At 47.1% G+C, this 27,570-nt stretch overlaps 1 protein-coding gene across 1 annotated transcript; it reads left to right on the top strand.

The window, feature by feature from the left end:
- Positions 1-667: 667 nt before the first annotated feature.
- Positions 668-27,570, top strand: ACTR5 (actin related protein 5). Its single transcript, XM_032845740.1, has 9 exons — positions 668-1,094; positions 2,281-2,510; positions 4,767-4,936; positions 10,587-10,804; positions 11,518-11,700; positions 19,645-19,761; positions 20,510-20,649; positions 22,268-22,400; positions 26,865-27,570. Exons 1-9 carry the CDS (start codon positions 696-698, stop codon positions 27,120-27,122), a joined length of 1,848 nt encoding a protein of 615 aa, XP_032701631.1. The 5' UTR covers positions 668-695; the 3' UTR covers positions 27,123-27,570.

The following is a 27,570-nucleotide window of genomic DNA, read 5'->3' as shown; positions in this document are numbered from 1 at the left end:
AACAAATAATTTATTTAATAATAATAAAGCTATGAAGACACTTTATTGTATTACAAAACATTACCCACAGGAAAGCGCGCTAAGCCTAAGCGGGCAGTCTGCTGACTTTTCACAAAGTGAGAGCACTTAGCAATATCTCTGATCAAGAAATTGAATACTGTCAATACCCCAGACAGCCGGGTTAATAGCGTCAAAACCCTGTGGAGGAGGAGCCAAGGGCGGTTAAAGGTGAGTTACCTGAAAAACGGGGTGTGGCTAGGCGAAAAGGCGGGCCTGGCGTAGTTTAGCGCCCAGTTCTGGAGGCCGGGAAAGGGCGGAGCCTGGTGTTACGCATATGGGGCGGGGCTTACGAGCCGGCGTCCCGGCTAGAGCGAAGGGGCGTGGCCAGATCGTACGGTGGGGCAAAGTTAAGCGAAGGCGGGACTTCGAGGCCAGGCCGGGCGGGGCTTAGCGATCTCAAAGGCGTCCTGGGTTGCGAGGGACGGATCACGCAAAAAGGCTCGTCAGGCGTAGCGAGGGGAGGAGGCTTTGGGAGGTTCTCTGCACGCACCGGGCAGGGTCTCGTGCCGTCGTTGCGGGTGCTACGGGGGGCGGGGCTTTGCGCCGTCCTAGCGGGCACTGCGGCTAGGGGCGGGGCTTCGCGCCTTCTGGGCGGGCGCTACGGCGAGGGGCGGGCACAGCGTGCGCGCTCCAAAATGGCGGCGGCCGGTGCGGTTGGGCCGGGGGCGAACGTCTTCCCGTTCCGCGATGCCCGCGCCGCGCCAGACCCTGTGCTGGAGGCCGGCCCGGGTCCTCTCGGCCCACTGCCGGTGCCACTCGTGCTGGACAACGGGTCGTTCCAGGCCCGCGCCGGCTGGGCATGCCCCGGACCGGACCCGGGCCCCGAGCCGCGCCTGCAGTTCCGCTCCGTGTGCGCCCGCGGGCGTGGCGGGGCTCGGGGCGGGGCGGGCCCGCAGGTGGGCAACGCGCTGGGCAGCCTGGAGCCGCTGCGCTGGATGCTTCGCTCACCCTTCGACCGCAACGTACCGGTCAACCTGGAGCTGCAGGAGCTGCTGCTGGACTACAGCTTCCAGCACCTGGGTGTCTCCTCACAGGTGAAGCGGGGGGAAGGTGGGTTGGGCTTGAGGGGAGGGGTGAGGTCGCAGCTCCCCGCACTCCGCTTTGGGAGAGGACGTAGTCACTATGGTAGTTCTCATTGTCATTTAGTCATTCAGCCAGCCAGTCGAATAAATCTTAAGCGCCCAACGTGTGTAAGCCCTGGGCTAGGCTCTTGTTCAGCAGTGAACAATAAACAATGCTCCTTCTCTCTTGCCGCGTACATTTGGGCAGAGGTTTGTTATCAAATTCATTTATTAACTAAACTGTATTGAGCACCTTCTCTGTGTCAGGTACTTTTCTAGACTACATCCGTGAATGTAACAAAATTTCCTGTGCTGTGGATCTAGAAAGGAAAGACACTCTAGTATGAAAAGGCAGACTAATAAGCAGTAGAATTAAGTAGTAGATTCTAAGGCATGGTAGGAGAGGAGAGGATTGCATTTTTTCAGATGGTCAGGGTAGGATAGGACTCAGGGAGAGGGTGAGGTTCCAGCAAGGATTGAAAGAGATGTTTGAGGGAGTAAGCCATGTGAATATCTGAGTGAATAGTATTCCAGAGGGAACAGCCAGTGAAAAGGCCCCGAGGCAGGAGTGTGCCTTAATCCTAAGAGCAGCCAGAGTGAGGGGAGAGTAGTAATTGGAGGAGGAAGTTAGAGAGGTGATGGAGCAAATCCCATTTGGCTTTTAATTTTGTGAAAGAGGAACGATTAGTAAAGGAAGGACATGACTTCTGTTCCAAAAGGATCACTATGAAGTGATGCTTTTGGAAGCATGCTATGAAGATTGGACTGGCATGGGTCATAGGGTAGAACCAGAAGACCAGTAAGGTGGCTGTTGCAATAACCCAAGTGAGAGGTGGTAGTGACTTAGGTGAAGGAGACGGGGGAGGGGGATCTGGTAGAAGCAAATGGATTCTGGAGGTAAAGTGAAGATGGAGCCAACATGATTTGCTGACAGTTTGGATGGGGCTTGACTTAATAACCTTCAATTGGCCCTACTTTCATATTTTCTAAAACAGCTTCCAATAAAGATGAGATTGAGTGTCTTATAGTTGCTTCTGGTCGGGTTTTTGATTGGAGACCGAAAGCAAATTCAGTCTTTACAGTAGGACTTTGGTTTCTTTTATACTTTAAAAAGAGTATTCTTTTGTTACTCTTTGTTCTCCCTTTTCTTTCAAAGTAGGGCTGTGTTGATCATCCCATAGTTTTGACAGAAGCTGTGTGCAACCCACTGTATTCTCGACAAATGATGTCTGAGCTTCTTTTTGAGTGCTATGGGATTCCTAAGGTTGCGTATGGAATAGACAGCCTCTTCAGCTTCTACCACAATAAGCCAAAGAACTTGATTTCCAGTGGGCTCATCATTTCCTCTGGATACCAGTGTACGCATATTTTACCCATCTTAGAAGGGAGGTGAGTAACACTGACAGCATTTGAGTGCTGTTTTGAGAAGCATTCAGGAAACATTCATTGGGTGCCCGCTTGAAAGGTGAAATGGAAAGAATAGGTATTGAACTGTGAACTGGCCTCCGGACTTGGTTCAGGTGAGTCAATGCACCTTCCATCCTTTGTGACCTGGAGGGAGTTGCAGTAGATGGTCTTTGAGGTCCAAATCCATAACTCTAGAATTTTTGCTATTTTGGATTATGGCCAAAATAGCTAACATATAGTGGGTGCTCCATAAAATGTTTTGAATAAATTATTTGAATAATTTAGGGGCACCTGGGTGGCTCAGTGGGTTAAGCGTCTGCCGTCAGCTCAGGTCATGATCTCGGGGTCCTGGGATCGAGCCCCACACCGGGCTTACCTGCTCAATGGGGAGTCTCTTCTCCCTCTGCATCTCCCACTCACTCATGCTCACTCTCTCAAATAAATCTTTTTTAAAAATTATTTGAATCGTTTAAACAGTCTTTGTGTTCTGGAGTCGCTTTTTTATTAAGAGGTTGTTTTTTTGTTTAAAGCACTTTAATCATGACTGTTTAGACCTTTTTTTTTCAGGTACAGTGCCTGGCACATAATAGAGGTACTTATTAAGTATTTCCAAGATAGATAAAAGGTGAGAGTAGTTTCTGTCATTTTTTTTTAGAGATTTCATTTATTTATTTGACAGATCACAGGCAGGCAGAGAGAGAGGAGGAAGTAGGCTCCCCGCCGAGCAGAGATCCCAGGACCCTGGGATCATGACCTGAGCCAAAGGCAGAGGTTTAACCCACTGGGCCACCCAGGTGCACCAATTTCTGTCATTTTTAAACCTTTTTTCTTTCTTTTTTTAAAAGATTTTATTTATTTGACAGAGAGCAGGGGGAGTGGGAGAGGGAGAATCAGGCTTCCCATGGAGCAGGGAGCCTGATGCAGGGTTTAGTCCCAGGACCCTGGGATTGTGACCCCGGCTGAGGGCAGACGCTTAACTGACTGAGCTACCAGGTGCCTCTACACATGTTTTCATTTAGTAGTTGGACTTTCATTGTCTGAGAAGAGACTTGGCCAGTATCGTACTCTCCTGAGATGATTTCTTACTGCATAAAGAGGGTGTGTAAGTAGGGAGCAGAACCTTGGCTTTGGAGTCCAATGCCTGGGTTTGCAGCCCTGCTGAGGATGAGGTTATTTGCCTTCTTCACTTAGCTTCTTAACACGTAAAATGGGGGGAAACTGATTTTTCGGGGTTACCCTGAGCATGAAATGAGATAATGGAGGTGATGGCATTTTGTGAACTATAAAAGAGTCTGAATGTTTAAGTCAAAATAAATGTTGAACTCCTTGAGACTTAAGGTGGATCTTTTCTCTTAAAGTTTCTCTGGAAATTTATGAAGATAATACTTCTTTTATACATTACTGAATACTCCCGGTATATGGAATTTTCTATTTTATATAAACAGAATATGTGGAAATTAAAAAGAAAATGTTAGTTTTATAGCATATTGAGAGAAAAGTATTTTACCTGAAAGCTCGGGAAATGAGCACCGTGGAGCCCGTCCTGTTCTGTACGGGCATCTGCTGGTGAGCTGCGGTATCACAGCAGCCTGTCCGTGCAGCAAGATCCTCGTGCTCCGCTCCTCTCAATTTCTCACACTGAGAAGAACGTCACCCTGGTTCTCTTCCCTTTCACATCACGTGAAAGGAACCTGGTCCTTTTCGTTGATCACAGTAAGCCAGTGTGTGCTTGCTTACTTAATGTGGACAAATCACAGAAGCGGAGTGTCTGGCGGAGGGGTTCTCCAACTTCAGCCTGTGCTACGCTTACCGGGAAAGCTCGTTAAAATGTGTCTTCCCAGGCCTACCCCAAAGGAAATGAGGTCCTGAGAATTTGGCATGTTTAACATTTCCCCCAGCTAATTCTACAAGGACCACAGTTAGGAGAAATGCCTGACAGGTGACATAAGAGCCTGAATTCGGAGGCCACAATCTTCCCATTGGACCTTGTTTCCTTCTGAGACTCTTTCCGGAAGTTAGATGCCAATCTGTCTGGGTGTGGACTAGGACTTCCTGCATTGTCTAAGAGGACCCTTTTATTGTCCCTTCATCTATAGAGTTTTCTGTTCCCTCAGTGGGTTTTTTTCTTCTTTGTTCATCTGGATTGTTATCCTTCCCCCGAACTCCCCACAAAATGTTTCCTGTTCTTTCTTCCACGTTGCCCAAATGTCAGTGCTGTTTTCCGTTCCTTGATTGTAGGTTAGATGCTAAAAACTGCAAACGCATCAATCTGGGAGGAAGCCAAGCAGCTGGCTACCTCCAGCGCCTCCTGCAGCTGAAGTATCCTGGGCACCTGGCAGCCATCACTCTGAGCCGCATGGAGGAGATCCTGCACGAGCACAGCTACGTTGCTGAAGATTATGTGGAAGGTAACGAAGAGGGCATTTGCCTAGGGCTTGTAGATACTATACATGGAGGGTGTTGCTTAAATTGTTCCCATGATGACTCTTCTGCCTTTTAGTATCCCCTCTTTTCGGATTTGCTTAAACTGTTCAGTAAACTGATAACTGCGTATGTGGGTTCTTTTTCAATAGGCCTTTGGCTATTTTACTTCCTTTGCCTTTCCATATAGATGTTAGGATTAGCTTGTTCGTATCTACAAAAATGTTCTGTCGGGGAGCGCCTGGGTGGCTCAGTGGGTTAAGCCTCTGCCTTCAGCTCAGGTCATGGTCTCAGAGTCCTGGGATCAAGCCCCGCATCGGACTCTCTGCTCGGCAGGGAGCCTGCTTCCTCCTCTCTCCCTGCCTGCCTCTCTGCCTACTTGTGAGCTCTCTCTCTGTCAAATTAAAAAAAAAAATGTTCTCGGGATTTTGATTGAAAGTATATGAAATCTGTGGATTAGATTGGATATGAAACAACATTTTAATTAAAAATCCAAAAACAGTATTAAATCAAGATCTAATATTAAATCTAGACTGGGGAGAAGTGACATTTTGTACTATATGGAATCTTCTAATCCATGATTGCAGTAGGTCTTTCCATTTACTTAGGTCTTTATGGATTTCTTTCTTCAGCATTTTGTAGTTTTTGACATATTAATCCTGTACACGTTCTGTTAGATTTATGCCTCTGCCTTTCTTTGCTTGTTTCATTTCAGTTTCCACTTGCCCATTGTTCATGTATAGAAATACAGTTAATTTTTATGTGTTGACCTTATATCCTTTGTCCTTGCTAAATTTATTTTATTTTTTTGTGGATTCCTTGGGGATTTTTGTATAGACATATCATCTGTGAACCGGGACAGTTGTATTTCTACCTTCTCCATCTGTTTGCTTTTTTTTCCTTTGTCTTGCCTTATTTTACTGGCTGGGACTTGCAGTACAGTGTTGAATAGAGTGGTGATAGTGGGCATCCTTGTCTTGTGCCCAGAGCCTGTTTTTGAGGTGGTGGGAGGACATAGTCTTTCACTATTAAGTATATGATGTCAGTGAGAAGTTTTTTTTGTTTTTTTTTTTTTTAAGATTTTATTGATATCTTTGAACAGAGAGAGAGAGAGAGAGATCACAAGTAGGCAGAGAGGCAGTCAGAGAGAGAGGGGAAGCAGGCTCCCTGCTGAGCAGAGAGCCCCATGTGAGGCTTGATCCCACGATCTTGAGATCATGACCTGAGCTGAAGGCAGAGGCTTTAACTCACTGAGCCATCCAGGCGCCCCCAATGAGAAGTTTTTTGCAGATGTCCTTTATCAAGCTGTGGAAATTCCCTTCTGTTCCTAGTTTTACTAAGTTTTTTTTTTTTTTTTTAAGATTTTATTTATTTATTTGACAGAGATCACAAGTAGGCAGAGAAGCAGGCAGAGAGAGAGAGGAGGAAGCAGGCTCCCCGCTAAGCAGAGAGCCCAATGTGGGGCTCGATCCCAGGACCCCGGGACCATGACCTGAGCCGAAGGCAGAGGCTTTAACCCACTGAGCCACCCAGGCGCCCCTTTACAAGTATTTTTATCATGAATGGATTTTGGAATTTTGTGAAATGTATTTTCTACACCAATTGATAGGATCCTATGGTGTTTCTACTTTGGACTATTCATATGGAAGATTATAATGGTTGATTTTGGATGTTGAACTAGTCTTGATTGGGTGGGGTGATAGATCCCACTTATTCAGGTGTATTATTCTTTTTCTATGTAGCTTTTATTGAGTTGTTAATATTTTATGGGGTTTTATGTCTACATTCATGAGGGATGTTGGTCTATAGTTATGTGATCTTTGTCTGGTCTTGGTATCATGGTGATGCTGGTCTTGTTAAATTAGCTGGAAAGTGTTCCCTTTTCTTTTTTTAAAAAATTTTAATTAATTTTGGTGGGTAAGGGGCAGTAGGAGAGAGAATCTTAAGGAGGCTCTGTGCTCAGCTCTTGAGCCCAGCACAACCCTGAGATCATAATCTGAGTTGAAACCAAGAGTCTGATGCTTAACTGACTGTGCCACTCAGACCCCCTCATCCCCCGCCACTTTTTCTACTTTCTGAAGAAGATTGTGTAGGTAATTGATTTTTTTTTTCTTTAAATGTTTGATAGAATTCTCCAGTGGAACCATTTGAGCCTGGGGATTTATTTTTCTGAAGACTTAACTATGTAGGACTATTTAGGTAATCTCATTGATGTCTTTTTATTATTTCTTTCCTTCTACTTGCTTTAGGTTTAGTTTGCTCTCTTTTTTCCTAGATTATTAAGGTGGAAGTTCAGATTATCATGAGATCATTCTTCTTTGTAATATAAACATTTAATGCTGCAAATTTCCCCTTCAACATTGCTTTATCTACATTTGATAGATTTTGATATATTTGATTTGATATATTTGATATATTTTCATTTTTATTGAATTCAGATATTTTCTAATTTCCCTCAAGATTTCTTTTTATGAACCATTGATTATTTAGAAATGTGTTGTTTTAAGTTCTGCACAGTGAAGGAAACAGTCAACAAAACTAGAAGACAAGCTGTGGAAATGGAGAAGGTATTTGTAAATGACACATCCAATGAAGGGTTAGTATCCAAAATATATAAAGAACTGATACAACTCAACACCCAGAAAACAAATAATCCGATTAAAAATGGGCAGAAGGCATGAGCAAGCATTTCTCTAAAGAAGACATACAGATGGTCTAGAGACATGTGAAAAGATGCTCAACATCACCATCAAGGAAATGCAGATCAAAACCACAAGGAGATACCATCTCACGCCTCTCAGAATGGCTAAAATAAAAAACACAAGAAACAAGTGTTGGCCAGGATATGGAGAAAAAGGAACCCTCCTACACTGCTGGTGGGAAAGCATACTGTATAGCCACTCTGCAAAACAGCATGGAGGTTCCTCAAAAAGTTAATAGAACCACCAGTGATTCAGTAATCACACTACTAGGTATTTATCCCAAGAAGACAAAAACACTAATTCAAAGGGATATGTGTACCCTGTGTTTATAGCAGCATTGTTTACAATAGCCAAATTATGGAAGCAGCCCAAGTGTCCACTGATAGATGAAGGGATAAAGAAGATGTGTATGTATGTGTATATATATACACAGACACATAGATACACACACACACAATAGAATACTATCAGCCTTAAAAATGAATGAAATCATGTCATTTGCAATGACATGCATTGAGCTAGAGTATTATGCTAAATGAAATAAGTCAGAGAAAGATAAATCATGTTATTTCATTCATATGTAGAATTTAAGAAGCAAAACTAAATGAACAAAGGCAAAAAAAAAAAAAAAAAGGAGGGAGGCAAACTAAGAAACAGACTCCTAACTATCAAGAACAAATGGAAGGTTACCAGAGGGCAGGAAGGTGGGGGGATGGGTGAAATAGGTGATGGGGATTAAGGAGGACATTTGCATGAGCACCAGGTGTTGTATAGAACTGTTGAATCACTATATTGTACACCTGAAACTAACGCTATATGTTAACTATACTGGAATTAAAATAAAAAATTTAATTAAAAAATAACACCTTTAGGTTTTAAGGGTTAAATCCAACTTGATATTTTAATAAATAGTTGACATAGAAAGCTAAAAGGTAAAAAAAGTAAGTAAGGTGTTGTTTTATTTTTTAAAGATTCCATCCATTTATTTGAGAGGGAGAGTGAGCGCGCACAAATGGGGAATGCAGAAGGAGAGGGAGAAACAGACTCCCAGCTGAGCAGGGAGCCCCATGTAGGGCTCGATCCCAGCACCCTGGGATCATGCATCATGACCTAAATCGAAGGCAGACGCCCAACCGACTCTGCCACCTAGCTGCCCTTAGAAAGGTGTTGTTTGATAGCCAAGCATTTGGAGATACTTCTGTTGTATTTCTGTGACTTATTTCTAGTTTAATTTCATTATGTCATAACAGTGGAACTTGTAAAGCTTTGTTTTATGACCGTGGCATGGTCTCCTTTGGCAAATGTTCCATTTTTCCTTGAAAAGAACATGGACTCTGCTGTTGAGTGGAATATTCTGTGATGTTGTTTAGGTTCACTGGTTGATGGTGGTGGTCAGCTCTTCTATGTCTCTGTTCCTTTTCCATGCTATAGCTCTCTGTTAAGAGTTTTGAAATCTCAAGGGGTAATTGTAAATTTTTTATTTCTCCTTTCATATCTGTCAGTTTTTGCTTTTAAGTATCTAAAACACTTTCATTAGGTAATTTAATCTAATATTTAGAATTCTTAGGTTATCTTGACGAGTTGATCTTTTATCATTATACAGTATCATTATACAGTATCCCGTTTTATCCCTTATAGTTTTCTTGGCTTTGATGTCTACTTGGACGTTAATACAGCCACTCCAACTTTATTTTGCTGAGTGCTTGCATGGAATGGTTTTTCCATCTTTTTAATCTACTTGTATCATTATATTCAGAATGAGTTTCTTAATAGTTGGGTTTTTTTTTTTAACCCATTGTGTCAGATTTTATCTTTTAACTAGTTTGGTAAGGCCATTTAAAATTAATTATTCATATTTTGGATTCAGTTCATTTGGGTTATTTGAATATTCAAAAATTTTGTTTTGGTATTGGTATTTTAATTTACCTATTGTGTTTTTACTGTATCTCTCTGTGTAATTTTTTGGTGGTTGCCCTGAGATGATGATTATTTTATTTATTTATTTATTTTTATTTGACAGAGAAATCACAAGTAGGCAGAAGTAGGCAGAGAGGCAGGCAGAGAGAGAGGAAGAAGCAGGCTCCCTGCTGAGCAGAGACCCTGTTGTGGGGCTGGATCCCAGTACCCTGGGCTGGGTACCTCTGAGCTGAACACAGAGGCTTAACCCACTGAGCCACCCAGGCACCGCTGCCCTGAAATTATGATCAGTAGACTTTTCGCACTGTTTTTATTTTTATTTATTTATTTATTTTAAAAGAGTATTTATTTATTTATTTATTTATTTGACGGGGGGTGGGGAGAGAGAGAGATCACAAGTTGGCAGAGAGCTAGGCAGAGAGAGAGAGGGGAAGCAAGCTCCCCGCTGAGCAGAGAGCCCGATGTGGGGCTCGATCCCAGGACTCCGAGATCATGACCTGAGCAGAAGGCAGAGGCTTAACCCACTGAGCCACCCAGGTGTCCCTTTCACTGTTTTTAGAATCTCTCGTTTATTACTTCAAGTGGCAGGTGGCAGTGTTAGCACCCCAGAGGCTCCTTTCTCCTTTATGCTGGGTTGTCTTATGTATCACATGTACAAATGTTGGAAACATTGTGATAGTTTTTTACTTTGAATTGTCAAACATATTTTAACTCAAGAGGTTAGTCGATCACATTGAACGAGATTTTCATCTTTTCCATTGCTCTTCTTTCCTGATGTTCTGAGTTTCCTTCTGCTATCGTGGCTGTTGGGCGAACTTTACGTCACAGCTCTTTGAGAAGAGATCTGTGCGCATCATCTCCAGGTGGCGCAGCTGCATTTTGTCGATGGGGTGCAGTCAGAGATTGGGTGGCTCGGGCTTTCTCCACCTTACCTGTGTCTGGAACCCTGGTATTGACTTTCTAATTTCTGTGCTAATAGTGTTTCCATTTCATAACTTCCAAAATTATTTCTTTGAAGAACTGCAGAAATGGCGGTGCCCCGACTATTACGAAAACAATGTCCACAAGATGCAGCTCCCGTTTTCCAGCAAGCTCCTGGGCAGCACTCTCAGCTCAGAGGAGAAGCAGGAAAGGCGGCAGCAGCAGCTGCGGCGCCTGCAGGAGCTCAACGCCCGCCGGCGGGAGGAGAAGCTGCAGCTGGACCAGGAGCGGCTGGACAGACTGCTCTATGTGCAGGTACGTGCGCGTCCCTGCAGGGGGCTCCAGCCCTTGCATGAGGCAGTCCCAGAAAGGTGTCTTCCTAGATCTTCTTCCTCCGCCAGGAGATGTGGTGACTGATTCCCCCTTGGGGTCAAGAAGGAGCTGAGGGGCTCAGTGTGGAGCTCTTCAGCACAGGGGACCCAGACCGTGCACTGAGCAGCAGGTGTCTCTGAGACAGTTGTGGCCTTTGGCTTCACTGATTTATTTTGGCCTTATCGTCTCCTTTATTTTATAAATTTTTAATTGAAGTGTAGCATACATGCTATAAAGTGCACCGATCTCAAGTGTGTAGCTCGATGGATTTTCACAACATGAAACACCCCATGTGTCTGCCATCCAGAGCACTCCCACCATCCCAGAAACCTCCCTCGTGTCCCCTCTTAGCCAGTAACCTTCCCACGTCTCCCCCCTCAAAAGGTAATGACTGACACCTGTCACTTTAGATTAGTTTTGCCGACTCAGATGGTGCTGAGAATGTGCTCCAGTGCAGCCTAGAGACAGCTGGGGAGGAGGGCGGTGTGTGAACTTGGGGTGGGAGGTGAGCTTTTGTGGAGGGGAAGGCTAGGGCAGTTCTGGGAGCCGCGTCCTGCTGTAGTATTTCCGTGTGGCTTCCAAGCTACTTCTCTTTCCTTCCCGTTGATGATTGCGCTGTCATCTTTGAAGATGAATTGCGACTGCTCGGGTTTCAGGAACTTCTAGAGGACGGCCAGATGGATCAGTTTCACAAAGCTCTGGTGGAGCTGAACATGGACTCCCCAGAAGAGCTGCAGTCCTACATCCAGAAGCTTAGCTCGGCGGTGGAGCAGGCGAAGCAGAAGATCCTCCAGGCAGAAGTCACCCTCGAGGTGGACGTGGTGGACAGCAAGCCAGAGGTGCCAAGGGGCTTTGGGAGGAGGGTCTCACAGGGTCGTTTAGCCTGAGGGTGGGAGGGGTGCCTGGAGAAGGCTGACATCAGAAAGTGACCGCACTTGGGAAGGCAGCGCAGCGAGTGCCATCCACGTGCACGTGGACAGGGAGGAGATGCCACCGACTTCATCCTGACCTGAGGGCTTTTATCCTGTAGACCTCTGGCCCCCCTTGGGACGGGGAACTGTGCATGTATAGTAGAAAGAACAGTCCCGCACCTGCCATGTGCTGCCATCTTGAATCTGAATATTCTCCTTCGATTGTTATTTGGGGTCAGTCACACACTCCCTTCTACTTTTTTCTGATATTTGCTTAAATATATTGTGGTTGATGTTTCACTTCTTTTCCATCTTGATGTCCCCTAAGGACAGGGATCATGCTTTGTAATAGTTGATGGATTTTTTTTTACAGCAACTAGGAGACGAGCTTAATAAAATATCTGTGCGTTGATTTAAGATCAGCCTTTTAGGACTAAAAGTAACTGTTGGATAAGCTCTTTGGTGTTCTCTGTCTTTCCTTCTCACTTCCCCGCCAGTGGCCTGTTAATAAGTGCTGATGTGGTGTAAAGGCAGGTGGCAGGGCCGTGTTAGGGCCCCAGGCGATGCACTCCTTCACACTGGGCTCTGCACACCCATACTCATGAGTTGGGTTGCGGGGCTTTAGAACTGGAAGAAAGTGTTAACAAGTGTGTGCGTGGTTCCTGAATCTGTCCGCTCTGGAGTTCTAAGACGAAGGACTTGTTCATTGTCTTGTGACACTTCTGGGCCGGGATTAACCAGTTTGGCTAGGTGGCTTTTTGTTTTTCAATCAACTTTCTTTAAATTCTAAAACCTATACTTTTAGAAAGAAGCAGTCCCATGGAAAAACCCAATTTGGTGCTGGGCGTGGCTCGGCTGCTTGCCGCTGACTTCAGACGAGCCCTAGGCTCAGCAGGAGGTGTGTTCTTGCCCCGGCTCGCAGCCGGAGCCTCGCTCACACTCTTGCCACTGTCAGCATCCATCTCCACCTCTCCCACAGCTGAGACTCCCGGAGGCCAGCAGCCGGCCGGGGCATACGTGTCAGAGCAGACCCCGAGTCAGGCTTCCTGGACTTGGCTTCCGAGATGGCTGATGTGGGGGCGAGGGGCCTTGACTGCTTTCTTACTCTTGTGTAAGGCCACCCCAGGTCAGCCTCGCAGAGCTCGTGTGCCTGGCCTCGCTCGCCTCTCCCAGTTTCCCGCTTGTGCTTCAGATCTCAGCTGTTTTTTGGGATCCAGACCCATGTTGCCTTTATTGTCTATTCATCCGTGTTCAGTTCTCGTCGTGCTTAACACGCTGGTCGGACATCAGCATCTTTATGCCAGATACGTGCCACTAAGCCACGGGCAGGCGAGGGATTTCAGATTTAAAAAGAAAAGCCCAAGGACTGTAAAATGTGATTCCCGAGCAGCTGAGGAGCTAGTTTTCCCTTTGTCCGCTTTTCTGCCTTTGTTATAGGCTGTGATTTAGCTACTCCTTCATACATTTAGCAGGTGATTATTAAATCCCTGCTTCATTCTGTGCTCTAGGAATATGTATTCTCTCTGGGCTTGGGGAGGTTTGGAAATGTTGGACTTTCAGTAGTTTTTCTATATACAGTGAGTTGGATGAGTTGATCTGTCCCCAGAGCATTGAGGGTCAGTCAGCATTGACTGAGGGTGATTGTTATTGATCAGGGTCGGTTACAGTAATTTTCGTGGGATAAATGTGACCACAACACTAGCCGGCTAGTTCTGCCTTTCCAAAAGTATTTATAGTGTTTTCCAGCAGCGTAGTTCATTTAGAATGGAGGGAATTGATTTATGTGGATCAAAGTTCATATTGAAATGCTGTCCAAGTGGTAATGGCCAAATTGGATTAATTCGGCAAAATTTTTAACTTCTAGGGTTTCCCAAAATCCATTTTTCCCCCCGCAGACTAGGCCGTTCCAGTCCTTGCTATTCTGTAAGTATCGTGGTGAGGATGTTGTAAAGGAATAGGCTTTGTCAGGATTCCTAAGGAAGTACTTAGACTAGAGGATGTTGGCCTTCGTCACTGTAAGCATAGCAGTGGCTGGCAGGGGTGGGGTGGGGGCACAGTTTTAGAGCGCCATCACTTGTTGGAGAACACAATGAGCCTAACATAGAAAGTTCTCTTGCCTGATTAGCCAAGATCAGAGCTGGCCTCTGCTTGTTCTTTTTCTTTGTTGTTGTTTTGTTTTTTTTTTAAGATTTTATTTATTTATTTGACAGAGAACGAGCAAGGGAGTGGCAGAGGGAGAAGTAGGAGAAGCAGACTCCCCACTAGGCAGGGAATCCAATATGGAGCTTGATCCCAAGACCCCGGGATCATGACCTGAGCCGGAGGCAGATGCTTAACCGCCTCAGCCCCGCAGGCGCCCCTGGCCTCTGCTTGTTCTTAGGCCGCTCAGTCAAGATTGTTCCAGGGAACCATGCTGCATCTTCTCTGATGTGCTTTGGTAAGCTATCATTCTGTTCAGTTCCAAAAGAATGCCTGTTTGTTTTCCTGAACGCCACGCAGTGCGTGTGGAGAATCTGGCAAAACGTAGAGGGAGAGAAGCCAGCTGGTAGAGGACTCTTCTCTATAGAATCTCTGTAGCCCATTGTCGGCTTTGAAGGTAGTAGCTTCGTTTCTCTGTGAATCCTACGAATTAGGATAAGTAAAATATCTTTGTCTTTTTTTTTTTTTTTTTAAGATTTTATTCATTTGACGGAGGCAGAGAGGCAGGCAGAGAGAGAGGAGTAAGCAGGCTCCCTGCTGAGCAGAGAGCCCAATGCAGGGCTCGATCCCAGGACCCTGAGATCATGACCTGAGCCGAAGGCAGAGGCTTTAACCCACTGAGCCACCCAGGCGCCCCCCTTTCTGTCATTTTTAGTGGCACTTAGAAGTTACGTTTAAGGGGGCATGCTTCTGAGTACAGCTAGGTAAAGGTGAATGATGCTGGTTTTGCTATAGCTAAGGAAGCCTGTTGAAACTTGAGCATTTTACAATCCTCTGTTCCAGGGAAATTAGAGGGTGTGTCCCAGGGCTCAGCACTTAGTGGTAGGCGTGGTATGCTAGGGACTAGCATGCCATTAAGGTACGTTTCCTGCACTCCTTGGTACCTAACAAAATAAGGCTATCGAATCCTATGTAGCTGCTAATGAAGCTTGTCTGGTGGGATGGTAGATGTGTGTGGGAATTTAGGTGAAGTTTTGAGAAAGGATTGGGATATGTGAGTTGGGCCCTGAAGGGTGATATGATTTCAGTAGGTAGCAAGCAAGCAAGTAATGTCCCCCAAGTAGGGACGGACATTATGGATGGAGATGTTTAGATGCAAAGCAGCGTGCGTGCATGGATTACCATAGGTTGGGTGTGCAGTACGGAGAATGGGACAGGGCAGGGAGGCAGGGCCAGCCTACGGAGGTCTTTGTCAGTCTGCCTGGGTATTGCCCTTCAGACAGCACCTTCAAAGGCTGTCTGGCAAGGAAAGAATCCAAGGAGACTTGATATTAGGAAAAGAGCTGGTGGCAGTTAGGATGATGGGTTTAGGGAGGGGTGAGGCTGGGCGTGGGAAGGCGGGGTATAGATGTGTGGCAGCAATCTGGGGGAGAGCTGATGGAGGGGGTGGGAGAAGAGCCAGGGGGATGGGGTGGAGGAGACGCTTCAGAGGGGGCAGCCAAGGATTTGGGTGCCACTTAGGGGCAGTGGTGACAGGAGTGGCAGTGGCTGTTAATAGAACGTGTGACATGTGCCAGACCCTGAGCTGAGCATTTCTGCAAGCGTCATCTCGATGAGTTTTCACAGTTCTGTAAGTACGATATTTCCATTGGGCAGATAAGGAAACTGAGGTTTAGGAGAGTGAAGAAATTTGCCCAGGGTTGCACAGCTAGAGGTAGTGCTGAGGATCAGACCCAAGCGACCCAATTACAGGTTCACTGCGGTCCCGCTGAGGTCCCATGGAGGTGCTCCTGAAAGGCTGAGGCTGGAGGAGTGCCTTTGGTTTGAGCACCTTATCTTCAAAGTCTCTGTGGGACTTCAGGTGGAATTTGCCAGGACCTAGCTATGGAAGGAACTAGAATCGCATGGGGAGTGAGAAAAGAAAGATGATTGGGGAGGCCACTGCTTAGGGGTCCAGGGGCCAAGGGAGAGGAGAGATGAGAGAGCAGCAGGGTTGATGGGAGTGTTTTAAGAGCAGGGGTGGCAGGCTTAGCCTCGCATGGGCAATGGCACAGGAACATGGAAGGACAGGAGGATAGGTAAAGAGGTGGGATACAGGAGAAATAGAAGCACCTGAGACGAGCTGCTGAGAACTGTCAGTGGTGACTAGAAGGGGAGCTGAGAAGTGCTGGGAGGGGTTGCGGACACCTGCTCTAGGGCATGCACAGGGGAGCAGAAGAGAACCACAGGCCCGCCAGCGGCAGCTGGGACTTTCTCCACTCTTGCTCATGCCCATGAGAAGCCTAGTTCACTTACCCATTGCCATGTGGAAAAGCACTCCAAACTTAGCATAAAAAAATGATCATTCTGTTGGTGCTCATAAATTTGACGGGTCAGGAATTCAGACAGAGAGTGGCAGGGATCTCCACTCTATGCTGCCTGGGGCCTCAGCTGGCAAGACTTGGACATCTGGGGACTGGGAGCCCTAGAGGGCTTTTCACTTTCCTGCTCCTCTGCTGGGATGACTCAAAGGCCATGCCTAGTGAGATGGTGGACCGGAGCACCCACACGTGGCCTGTCCATGTGCCATGGGCTTCTCAGCATGGCAACTGGTTTCCAGGAGGGAGCTCCCAAGGGAGAGGAGCCAGAGAGCCAATGTTTCAAGAAGTCACGGTGAAGGGAGCTGTGTGGCCTTGTATGACCTTACGTTGGAAGTCTCATGACACTGCATGTACCATACTCTATTGGCTGGAGTTTCACAGGTCTCTGCTAAGATTCAAGGGAGGAACTAAACCCTACCTCTTTATGGGGGAGTGCCAAAGTCCCCTTTGAGAAAGAGCATGTTGGATGGAAGATATCATTATGACTGTTTTTGAAAAATACAATCTACCCCAGAGCAGAAGTGGAAAGAGCATTGGGTGGTGCTCTTTAGGATTTGAGAGTGGCTGTTGGAGCAGCAGAGTGGGTAGAGTAGAGGTGGAGGGTGGCAGTTGTGATTGGGCTCCTGGGTAGATAGAGGAAGGTGTGTGTGCACAAGGGAGGTCAGAGAGGTCAGAGCAGTGGAGGTTGGGATGAGGATGAGTAAGATGGGGGTTGGGGGAGTAGAGCAGAAGGTAGGCGAGAACCCGTGGAGCCCAAGGCTTGCCTTTACTCGTTACTATTTGGGGGAAGGACCCACAAGTTTTGCCTATAGTTATTTTAAATACACAGGTGACATTCTTATGCCACCAGCCTGGTATTATAAAAATTACTTAAAGGACCAACATGAATGCCTGGTTAGAAGAAGACTTCGGTTCTCACCCCACCATTGCCCCAGGGGTGTGCCCTACTCACAGAGGAGGAAGTGGGCTCAGACTGTGCCACTGTGACCCTCTGGTTGCCATTCAGTGCTGGACTGATGTGACCCTAAAGCCTCGCCTCTTTCTGTAACACCACACCGCTCCTGGTTGCTTGTTGTCCTAGAGGACAAGCCACCAAATGAGACTGAGTTTTCATAATCTGTTTCTCATCCTCTCTTGGAGCCCTGGAGTTCAGTGCCAAGCCAGAACAGGCACAGGCTCTCCGAGGGTTGGGGCTTCTTTCTGGGAGATGAGAATCTTCCAGATTAGAGACCACAGACCTCCTGGGGAGCACTCCTTCCCACACCCTCTGCGGCCCCTGCCAGGGCAGAGAAGCCTGTCATTTCTCTCAGTTGGCCTTGTTGCCGCCTGCACATCTTCTGTTCTCCTCTTGTTCACCCTGACCTCGGGTAGCTCTTCCATCCCCGCAGAGCCCAGTTGTCTTGCTGCACTCAGACTCAGTGATGTATAGAATTCGGCTTGAGGCAGTGCAAAGACTTCAGAGCTAGGCCATCTGTCTTGTTCTGAGTTTCTACCACTTACTAGTGTGACATGATCTTGGGCAAGTCTCAATCCCCTGACGAGCCCATTTCCTCCTCCATGAAGTACAGAAGTCATCTGTGCAGGGAGGATCGTGAAGTAGCGGGTTGCCTGCTCCTGAATTAGATTCGGTATTCAGATGGCTCTCGCCTCTTTGAGAGCAGGGTCCATGGATTCTTGCCTCCCAACCCACCTCCTTTCCTCCTTAAATTGCCTATGTCCAAAACAGTCCCTCTCTTCCTGCTCTCTAGTCTCAGATGAAGGAGTGTTCCTCGTCCTTTCCAGGGTTTACTCTTTCCTTAAATACAGTAGAATCCTCTTTATTGAACAGAATTTAGGATACAGTGTCCCCCATTCTTTTTTTTTTTTTTTAAGATTTTTATATTTATTTACATGACCGAGATAGCGAGAGAGGGAACACAAGCAGGGGGAGTGGGAGAGGGAGAAGCAGGCTTCCCCAACGAGCAGGGAGGCTGACGTGGGGCCCAGTCCCAGGACCCCGGGATCATGACCTGAGCCAAAGGCAGATGCTTAACTACTGAGCCACCCAGGCACCCCCAATTTCTCCCATTCTATAAGCCATATATGCGTATGACTGTTGTGGTGTGTGTGTGCTGGAGGAGTGTTGAAGGGCATTGCTGAGTTTAAGAATGAGTTTGAAGGCCATTTGGGTGGCTCAGTCGGTTGATCTCAGGATCTTGAGATTGAACCCTGTGTCGGGCTCCACAGTGAACGTGGAGCTTGCTCGGGATTCTTTCTGTCTTCCTCTCCCTCTGCCCCTCCCCACTCATGTGCACTCTCTTTCTCTCTCTCTAAAAATAAAAACAAAAAAATCTTTTAAAAAAGGGAGGTTGAGTGCTAATTTACATTGGCAATATATTATGTTCTAGAGAATTGTATTTAAGTGCTCTGAATTATATGGGTAATTTATATACGTCACAGACTCCAAGGATAAGGCCAGACTCAGAGGATACATATTCTATGCAGGGACCTCCCCTCGGGCATGCCAGGTGGATAGTCCTGAGTCAGCTTGGGTCCTCCCAAGACACTGTCTCCTAAGACAGTCCTTTCTGCGACAGCTGTCATTGTTAGAGTGTTCTTGCATAGAATTTCTTCCTGTAACTTCTTCCCCTCGAGTCCAGAAGGTAGAACTCTGCCTTTCACATGGCAGAATGACAGATGGCTAGAGGTGTCACCTCGAACCACACCATCCCCTGCCCAAATTCTTTTGTCCAGGTCAAAATTACAGTATACCCTAAGCCCTCTACTGGAAGTGATGTCACATGTGTAGGCTCCACCCAGGTTGGCTGTGGCTGAAGAGGAAAGCCTGTTCTGTGGGGCACCATAGTCCCAAAGCCCTCTGCCACCTCAGCAGCTCTTAGTCATGTCTCCCCCACAGTGGACTGGCAGATAAGGGACTACTTATTAAAGCCCATCAGTGTTGGCACTTGAATTGATTAAATGTTAAGAGATTTATTTGATTTTGCTGGTGGCTGGGCCACTATGTAGGATACCAGCTCTTGCTCTGTCTCCCCCAGAGCTGCATGTGTGGTCTTGTGTCTAACGCAGGCAGCATGTGGCCGCTACCACCCCACCCCCGCCCTGGGCCCGCCAGAGGGCTCCAGGGAGAAGGTGGGAGTTGAGGTTTATATGCCGTGGGGGACTGGAGCAAAAAGCCCTTGTCTGGCTTTTTAGGCTTTTAATCCTTGTGTTCACATGTCTTCTTCTTCTTTTTAATAGTTCAGAAGTTTTTTTATAGTTTTTCTGTAAACTTCTAGGACATGGATTGAAGCACGAGTTCTTACGCAGGACTGTGAGCTGTTAGAGTGAAGCCCTCCTGAGGCTACAGGTGCTGTTCTGTTTCTTCTGTTCTTAGACCCCTGACCCGGAGCAGCTAGAACCATCTCTGGAAGATGTGGAAAGCATCAATGATTTTGAACCCTTGTTTTCAGAGGAAACCCCAGAAGTGGAGAAGCCGGTCACCACTGTCCAGGTCAGGCCCCTGGAGCCCGCACCAAGCTTCTGCTTTGAAACTGTTGGCATAGATGACCAGTCTGGCCTAGTCTGCTTCTTCAGGAATATTTTTGCAAAAAAGAAAAAAAAATTCCAGCTGTATTTTCTAGAAAGGTGGGGGGCTGGGGTACTAATACTAAAATATCTGAAGTCAGGGCTTTTCCTATTGAGGGACTGGGGTTCCAGCACTAAGATTGTGAACCTGTGGGGAGCAGTCCGCCTTGGTAGATATTTTCAGGCAAGTAATTGAGGACTTTAGACCCGAAGCCTAGCTTTACTGGTTTCATTTAAATTTAAACATTGTAATTGTGCTTAATCCTCTTTTGGGCCTGCATTTCTGTCACGGCAAATGGCAGCCAGACAGACGGAGCTGAGTCTGGGGCTCACTCGGGAGAGTGCTTTTCCAGCCATGCAGGGTCCAGGCTGCTGAGCTGGGTGCTGGCGGGAGGCTTGGTCTGGCAGTGCTCCCGCTGCTGCTCTTCCCCAGCTGTCTTTCCCTGCAACACGGGGACCATTTCCTGATGCAAAGTTGAAGGTATCTGTAATGCAGAGGTGGGAGAAAGGCAGGAAATGGGGTTCTCCTATCAGGAGAGTTGGGGAGAGGTTATTCTAGAAGGAACGAAAGACAGAAGCTCTGTTGGCACAAGAAATACAGTTTGAGGGAACTGGCAACTGGAATGTTTGTCACTGTGGCCTAAAAATATCTTCTAAACCTTGGGTGTTTAAAGCCCGTGTTTAACCTGGCAGCCTATCATCAGCTGTTTGTCGGGACAGAAAGAATTCGAGCTCCAGAAATTGTCTTCCAGCCGTCCCTCATAGGGGAGGAGCAGGCTGGGATAGCTGAGACCCTTCAGTACATCCTGGACAGGTGAGGCTGAGCCTTCTTTTCCTTCGGATTTTCCAGAACCGTTTCCTCAGATTTTGCAATGAATGGTAGATGCGATGGTCGGTTATTTGAAAATCTGCCCCACACCCTCCTTTTCACGGACTTGCTGTGTTCAGATGGTATTCTTTATCTCTCCCCAGCCCTGGCACATTATGGAGGTTCTGTAATTCTTTTCTTTTCTTTTTAAAAAGATTTTATTTATTTATTTGAGAGAGAGAGAGAGAGTGCGTGCATGTGCACACAAGCCGGGTGGGGGTTCGGTAGAGGGAGCAGCAGACTCCCTAGTGAGCAAGGAGCCCCATGCGGGACTTGGTCCGAGGGCTCCAGGATCATGACCTGAGCCAAAGGCAGACGCTTAACTGACTGAGCCACCCAGGTGCCCTGTAATTCTTTTCTAAAAATGTAAATGCTCAGTTGATTTGAGGAGCTTTAAGAAACGCTTTGATGTTTAAGCAGCACAACAAGATATGCGTGGTGGCTGGCTTTCATATAAACCTTGACATTATTGAAGACTGGTGATATTTAAATATCCTAAAAGTAAGCAGAGCTTATAAAAGTTTCTTTCCTCCTTGCAGACATTTTATTTAAGAGTTTGCACTTCCATAAACTACTCCTCCTCCATCCCATTTATACAGGCGTTTTCCTGCGGTGTGAGTTTTTGTAGTTAAGCTGGACAAGTCGGGAGCATGATTTGTAGTGCTCTGGCTGCTCTCGGTTGAAACAGGATGAAAACTGGCACCTAGCAAGGAACAAAAGCTATTGCGGCCAGTGTTTGAGTGGCTTTAAGCTTTGTTTTAATGGGAAAGTGCTCAAACATGTATAAGATAAAGCTGTTATTTAAGAAAAAAAAGAAAAAGCAAAGCACGCAGCTGGAAAGGTGGGCCGGCAAAAGGGAGGCAGGACTTTTTGGGGTGATGGAAATGTTCTGTTTCTTGATTGTGGTGATGGACCTCATCAAAATGTTTGGAATCAGTCCTCCATAAAGTCAGTTTTTTTTTTTTTTTTTTTTTTAAAGCGTGTTAAGAGACACCAGACTTCTAATCCTGCTAAGGAAATGAATCCTATGAAGTCATAAGTGAATAATGGAAGGTTGTTTTTTTTTTTTTTGAGATTAGTTTGTTTATTTTAGAGGAAGAGGCTCCATTTTAGTATGGAGCCCAACATGGGGCTCGGTCTCATGACCCTGAGGTCATGACCTGAGTTGAAATCAAGAGTTGGATGCTTAGCTGACTAAGCCTCCCAGGTACCCCTGGAAGTTTTTTTAAAGACAGTCTGTGCAGATGTTTTCTGTTTTGTGCCAAAACCTTAGGTTGGTTGGTTGGTTTGTTTCTTTCTTTTTATTTAATATTTTATTTATTTATTTGAGAGAGAGAGAGACGGTGAGAGAGAGCATGAGCAAGGAGAAGGTCAGAAGGAGAAGCAGACTCCCCGTGGAGCTGGGAGCCTGGTACAGGACTTTGGGATCATGACCTGAGCCGAAGGCAGTTGCTTAACCAACTGAGCCACCCAGGCACCCAAAAAACCTTAGGTGTCTACATCGGCATTCTCCTCTGATCCTATGTTGGTAGGACTATGCCAAAAGGAATCTTCTCTGTCCTAGGTACTCAAAGGACATTCAGGACCTGCTTGTTCAGAACGTTTTCCTCACTGGTGGAAACATGATGTACCCTGGGATGAAAGGTAGAATCGAGAAGGAGCTGTTGGAGATGAGGCCCTTCCAGTCTGCTTTTAAGGTACTGCTTATTCACGTAACCAGCTGTTGTGTAAAGAGCATTAAGTGTTCGTTTTCTGATTGCAGAAGTCATAAATACAGCATAGGGGAGGGCAATTACTTTCTGTTCCAACATCCAGAAATAGCCACTGTAAACATTTCTGGGGCTTTTCTTCTCGTCTTTGATACGTGTTGAATTTTTGAAGCAGAATGGGAATCATGTTTTATGTATTTCTCTGTGTGTGTTCTTTTTTAACTGAAAAAAGACACAAATCTAGTACAATTCAGGGACTCCAAGGAGTACGTACTGAGAGTATACTGTCGTTCTCCTCACCCAGCCCTCACTCTAAGGGTGAAGCTTCTCTTGCACAGATTCTCTGTATGTGAGTGTAACCTGCCTTGTAACCTGCATTTCTTAACGTGCCTTGAGTGTTTTCCCATGTCATTGTTCTTTCAAAACACATTTTTTTCTTCTGTATGGTGTGGGTGCCTCATAGTGTGTCTACTGAATCCCTGATCTCTAAGAAATGTGCTCTCAGCCCCCATCGAGGACGAGGCACCTCGCAGATGCTGAGATGTCCTAGACCCAGCCTCTAGCTGTAAGGAACTTGCTACCTGAGGGGCAGTAGCCGATTAAATAGGCCATGATAGCCCAGAATGTGATGGGTGTCCAGGCATGGACACCTGTCCATCCCGGAGTTTAGGAAGGTCTCCATGGAACTGAGTCTTCCTAGAACGAGGAGGTGTGTGCCATCTAGACATTGTGGGGTGGGGTGGGATGGAGGGAGCATTGGAGAGAGGGATTAGCTTGAGCAAAGGCCCAGGGGCCAGAAGCCTGCTGAGGGAGTGAGCTGCCATTGAGTGTGGCTGGAGCATAGGGTTGCTAAAGAGGAGTGGAGGGGGTTGTGGTGGAGAGATAAGCAGGCCCCACACGTCCTGCTGAGAGGCTGACCTTGGTCCCCTGTGCTGCATGATGTATTACACATCCATGACTTGGTCTCTGGGCTCTGGTCCTTACTCCACCACCACCGTTACAGGATTTTGCCAAGCCTTCGTTTTGTCAGTGGTACAGAGGGGTATTCAGAACTGTGCTGGCTCACTGTGCTGGTGCAGGTCAAGTGCTCAGCATAGGGCCTGCACAGAATGAGCACTTATACATTAGCTGTTGTATGGGGGGAGGGTCCCTGGGACCACCCCGGGTTCCATGATTTCACAGGACTCATGTATATACAATATAATCACATATCGTACTCACTTGTAATCCTACTCATGGCTACAGTTTGATAGGAAACAAAGCAAAATGAGTACAGAGAAAAATTGCATGGTGTGACGTCCAGGGGAAAGCAGGTACAAGCACCCAGAGTCCTCACCCAGCAGAGTCACACAGGACAAATTTAATTCTCCCAGCAGTGGGCTGTGACAATACATGTGAAATGTCACCAACCAGGGAAGCTCATTAGAGACTCAGTGCTGAGGGTTTTTATTGGGAGCCGATCATGTAGGCACCCCCTGCCTGATACATACCCAAATTCCAGACTCCCGAAAGGAAGCAGGTGTTCAGCATACGCTGCATGATTTATGCAGACATCAGGAACAGTGAGCTGCTTTTGCCAGTCGGTGGTAGAGGCCTGCCGGAAGTCCAGGTTCGCAGGTGCCAGCCAAGGACAGCCTTATAAGCCATCAGGCCTGTGGGTTAACTCTTTCCTGCACGGCTGTTCTTTTAGGTCCCATGGGACCTTGAAGGAGTCTAATCATGGGAATCATTTCATTCAGTTTGAATATTAGGGAAGCTATTTGACTGTTGTGGAAAATGGCATATTGGGAGAAATACCGAAAGCAGGAGGCCAGTTAGGAAGCTCCCAGGCTTTAGGATTGAGTCCTCACTCGACCAGTTTGCAGTATCTCCTGTGATCTGACCTTGAATTACTCCAGCATTACCTCTCATCACTTCCCCTTCCACCCCTATACTTTGTTCCCCAGTATGCCATGTTTTCTCACCTCAGGGCATTTGCACCTGCTAGTTCTTTTTGTCTGGAATACCCTTTCCAGCTGGCTACTCATGTTTCCCTTGGCTGGCTTAGATGTCACATCTGCCAGAAGCCTTCCCTCTCCTTACCTGTATTCCTTACTAGACCCACCTCCATTAGCGAAGGATGGACTGTCTTGTGAATTGTCGTGCCCTAGGTCTTGGCTCAGTGTCACTGGGTGACTATGCAGGAAGTAAGCTGTAGGCATTGGGAGAGGGCAGGAGGGAGTTCGTGTGCCAGAGCTTAAGGGAGTGAAGTTGTGAGAACTGAGTAATAGGCTGGACTGGGGAGAAAAGTGTGGGACCCAAAACAATTCCCAGGTCCTAGGTTGGGCAGTTGGTGGGACAAAGAAGACATTCCCTGGACTAGGAATTGGGAGAGGAAGAGCAGAGGGTGCAGAATGAGTTCCACTTCGGGGGCGGGTTGAGTTGGGTTTCCAGTGGGATGTCCGCAAAGCAGTGACTCATAGCCTGCCGCTGAGTGCTCCAGAGAAAGGCAGAGGGTGGCCTCGGATCCTCTAGCGTAATGGTGGTGTTAGTGGGCACCATTTGGAGGATAGGTGATGTCCATGATTACGCCTTACATAACATCAGCATTTAAGGGCCTTGGGAGGCTGGGTGTGCCCATGAAGGAGGCTGAGAAAGAGGGGGTGGGTGGGAGAGGCAGGAGGAGGGCCAGACTGGGCAGAGTTGGGGGGGCGGTGACAGTATGGAAGGGGAGCGCAGGTGCATGCTGGTGGGCTTGACTTGTGATGACACATCGTATTATTGGATGTTTAAGATCTGTTTCTTGATCACCGCAAAAGCCTATCCTGTGAATTATTTTGTGACCATTAGCTGTGGGAATGCTGCCAGATGACTCTTCCTAGCTGTCTTTTAGCTGGTTCGGCCTCGTGGTACAGCCTCAGCCTCCGTCCCTTCCACCTTTGCCTCTCCTTTTCAGCTGCAGATGTGATAAGTGCATGTCAGGCCAGAATTAACCTGATACTCAGCATTTAGGGTATGTATTCAGCAGTTCAGACGTGAACAATTTAAGACCCTGAGATGTGTACATGTACATAGTTTTCTTAAGTTTCTGTTGGTTTATTTAAACAGCAGAGCGTTTTAATATTCAATTATAGTCGTGTTTTAAAAGTGAAATGAAGAATAAACTCAATGTAAGTCCAAAAGATCCCAGCAAAACATTTAAAAACATTACTGAAATCTCAGACAATTTAAACAAGCCAAAATGAGGATAGAAAAAAAATCAGAACACTTGTGGTGCAGCCACTGTGAGTTATATATATACATTTGGTTCATTTTCTTCTGTGTTTGATTTTAGCAAAAAAAAAAAAAAAAAAAAAAAGATTTTGATAGCTTGTTTTGTGACCTGTGTTTTTTTCTTTTCTCTCTCTCTTTATTTTTTTTTTAACTTTTCAAATTACTGTTTCTCTGTGCAAGGAGGTTCATGTCCAGGCCTCCTTCCGTGGAGGTGTGTGGTGTTCCATTGTAGTCCATGCATCTTACTGCTTTTTCAGTGTGAATGATGCTAACTGAGTACTTAGTCTGAGTATCCCACTGCCTTACCCTCATTCTCCCTGGCTCCAGCCAGAGCTTAAGGGCTCTTGTCCCAGTTTATTGACAGTTCCCTTCTTACAAGTCCCTCCCACGTCAGCCCCGTCAGTTGGTCTCCTGAGGTCCGTGCGGGTGTCTCTGCTTCATCCGCCTCCCTCTTCATCCCCTCCCTGCTTGCTGACTCTACTTTACGTCACCTGCCCATTTCTTCAGAAAGTTCTGAAACCCCTGCTGCAGCCTGGAGCTCCTGTGGTTGGGGAAGGGAGGTGGGAGGGGCCTGGGAAGGCAGGTGGCGACTCTGGGAAACAGGAAGCCTGGTTTGAGCTACAGAGGATGTTCCCCACTCCGGTCAGGTCAGCTGAGGTGAGGGGCTCCCACGGGGCCGTTGACCGTGGCCTTGCTCTGATAATAAGCAAAGGAAACAGCCCTGGCAGCATCCTGGACAATGCCCCAGGCCCTCCTCTCTGCTCCCTGCTCCTGAGACTCATTGGTCACGGTGGCCAGACCCACCTCGTGTCAGCCCCTGCTTCTCTCTGCTCACAGAGTGGGCTTCGGGGCGGGAAGGCCTTTCCTCCAGGTGGAGCGCCCGCTCCGCTTCCTCTCTCCAGCTGGCCACTTGTGGTCCACAGCGTTGGCCCCACACTGGCAGGTCTGGTGTTCGGAAAATGACTGGCAGCCATGGGTGCTGTGAAGTCGAGTCGGGCGTGCTCGGCATTCTGCGTGTTCCCCTGGGGAGTCTGCGGCATCCCAGCTCAGCGGTACTTGGAGGGTGCAGTTACTCACCAGGGCCCTCCCGTGTGTGTATTTCTGGGGATACCACGCAGAGGGCTGCGGCGGGGCCGGCTAAGCACTCCTGGAGCCCCGGGTGGGGAGATGGCCCTCCGCTGAGTGCTCTTTATGTTTCAGGTTCGGCTTGCTTCCAACCCCGTGCTAGACGCCTGGTATGGCGCTCGGGACTGGGCCTTGGACCACCTGGACGATGACGAAGTCTGGATCACCAGGAAAGAGTATGAAGAGAAGGGAGGAGAGTACCTCAAGGAACACTGTGCGTCCAACATCTACGTCCCCATCCGCCTGCCCAAGCAGGCCTCACGCTTCTCAGACACACAGGCCCCCGGCAAAGGCTCCGGGGCCAGTGGGGGCAGTGCTGGTGAGCAGGCGTAGCTGGCACCCCCAGGACCTGGGGCCGTAGTGGCCATTGTGGAGGATGGTGGCTGTGCTAGCTGGGTCTGCCCTGAGCCTGCTGGCAGCACTAGGCTGCAAGGTGGATTTCTCCTGGGGAGAACAGTAAGGGACCCTGGAAGTTACCCTCCTGAACTGCATTCACCTGGGGGCTCCTGCCGTGAAGAGACTTTCTGGTCTTTGCTGAACCGAGGATGAGCGGTGGCCTCAGCTTCCCGCACCAGTAAATGAAGACAGGATGGAGGGCAAGGCTGTACAAGATGTAAAAAGTTTATTTCTTCATTTAAAAAATACTTCAAAATTTATATTGTCCACGTAGCTATTTTTCTGACTTTATTCAGAAACTGTGTGAGCGTCCAGCAGGTGGAGACCTTTCACACGTGAATAAGGAAAAGGTAATGTTGGTATAACAAAGCAATCACCCATGAGA

The sequence above is a fragment of the Lontra canadensis genome, unplaced genomic scaffold (assembly GCF_010015895.1).
Source record: "Lontra canadensis isolate GAN:19392208 unplaced genomic scaffold, GSC_riverotter_1.0 scaffold169, whole genome shotgun sequence".
Lineage (NCBI taxonomy): Eukaryota > Metazoa > Chordata > Mammalia > Carnivora > Mustelidae > Lontra > Lontra canadensis.
The sequence above is the reverse complement of the archived record's forward strand: the minus strand, read 5'-3'. Positions and strand labels throughout refer to the sequence as shown.

Excerpts from the sequence above, each read along its gene's own strand:
- ACTR5 (XM_032845740.1), top strand. The coding sequence starts at position 696 with ATGGCGGCGGCCGGTGCGGTTGGGCCGGGGGCGAACGTCTTCCCGTTC. Across the intron at positions 4,937-10,586 it reads TGCTGAAGATTATGTGGAAG|AACTGCAGAAATGGCGGTGC; the intron begins GTAACGAAGAGG and ends ATTTCTTTGAAG. Across the intron at positions 19,762-20,509 it reads AGCCGGTCACCACTGTCCAG|CCCGTGTTTAACCTGGCAGC; the intron begins GTCAGGCCCCTG and ends GGGTGTTTAAAG.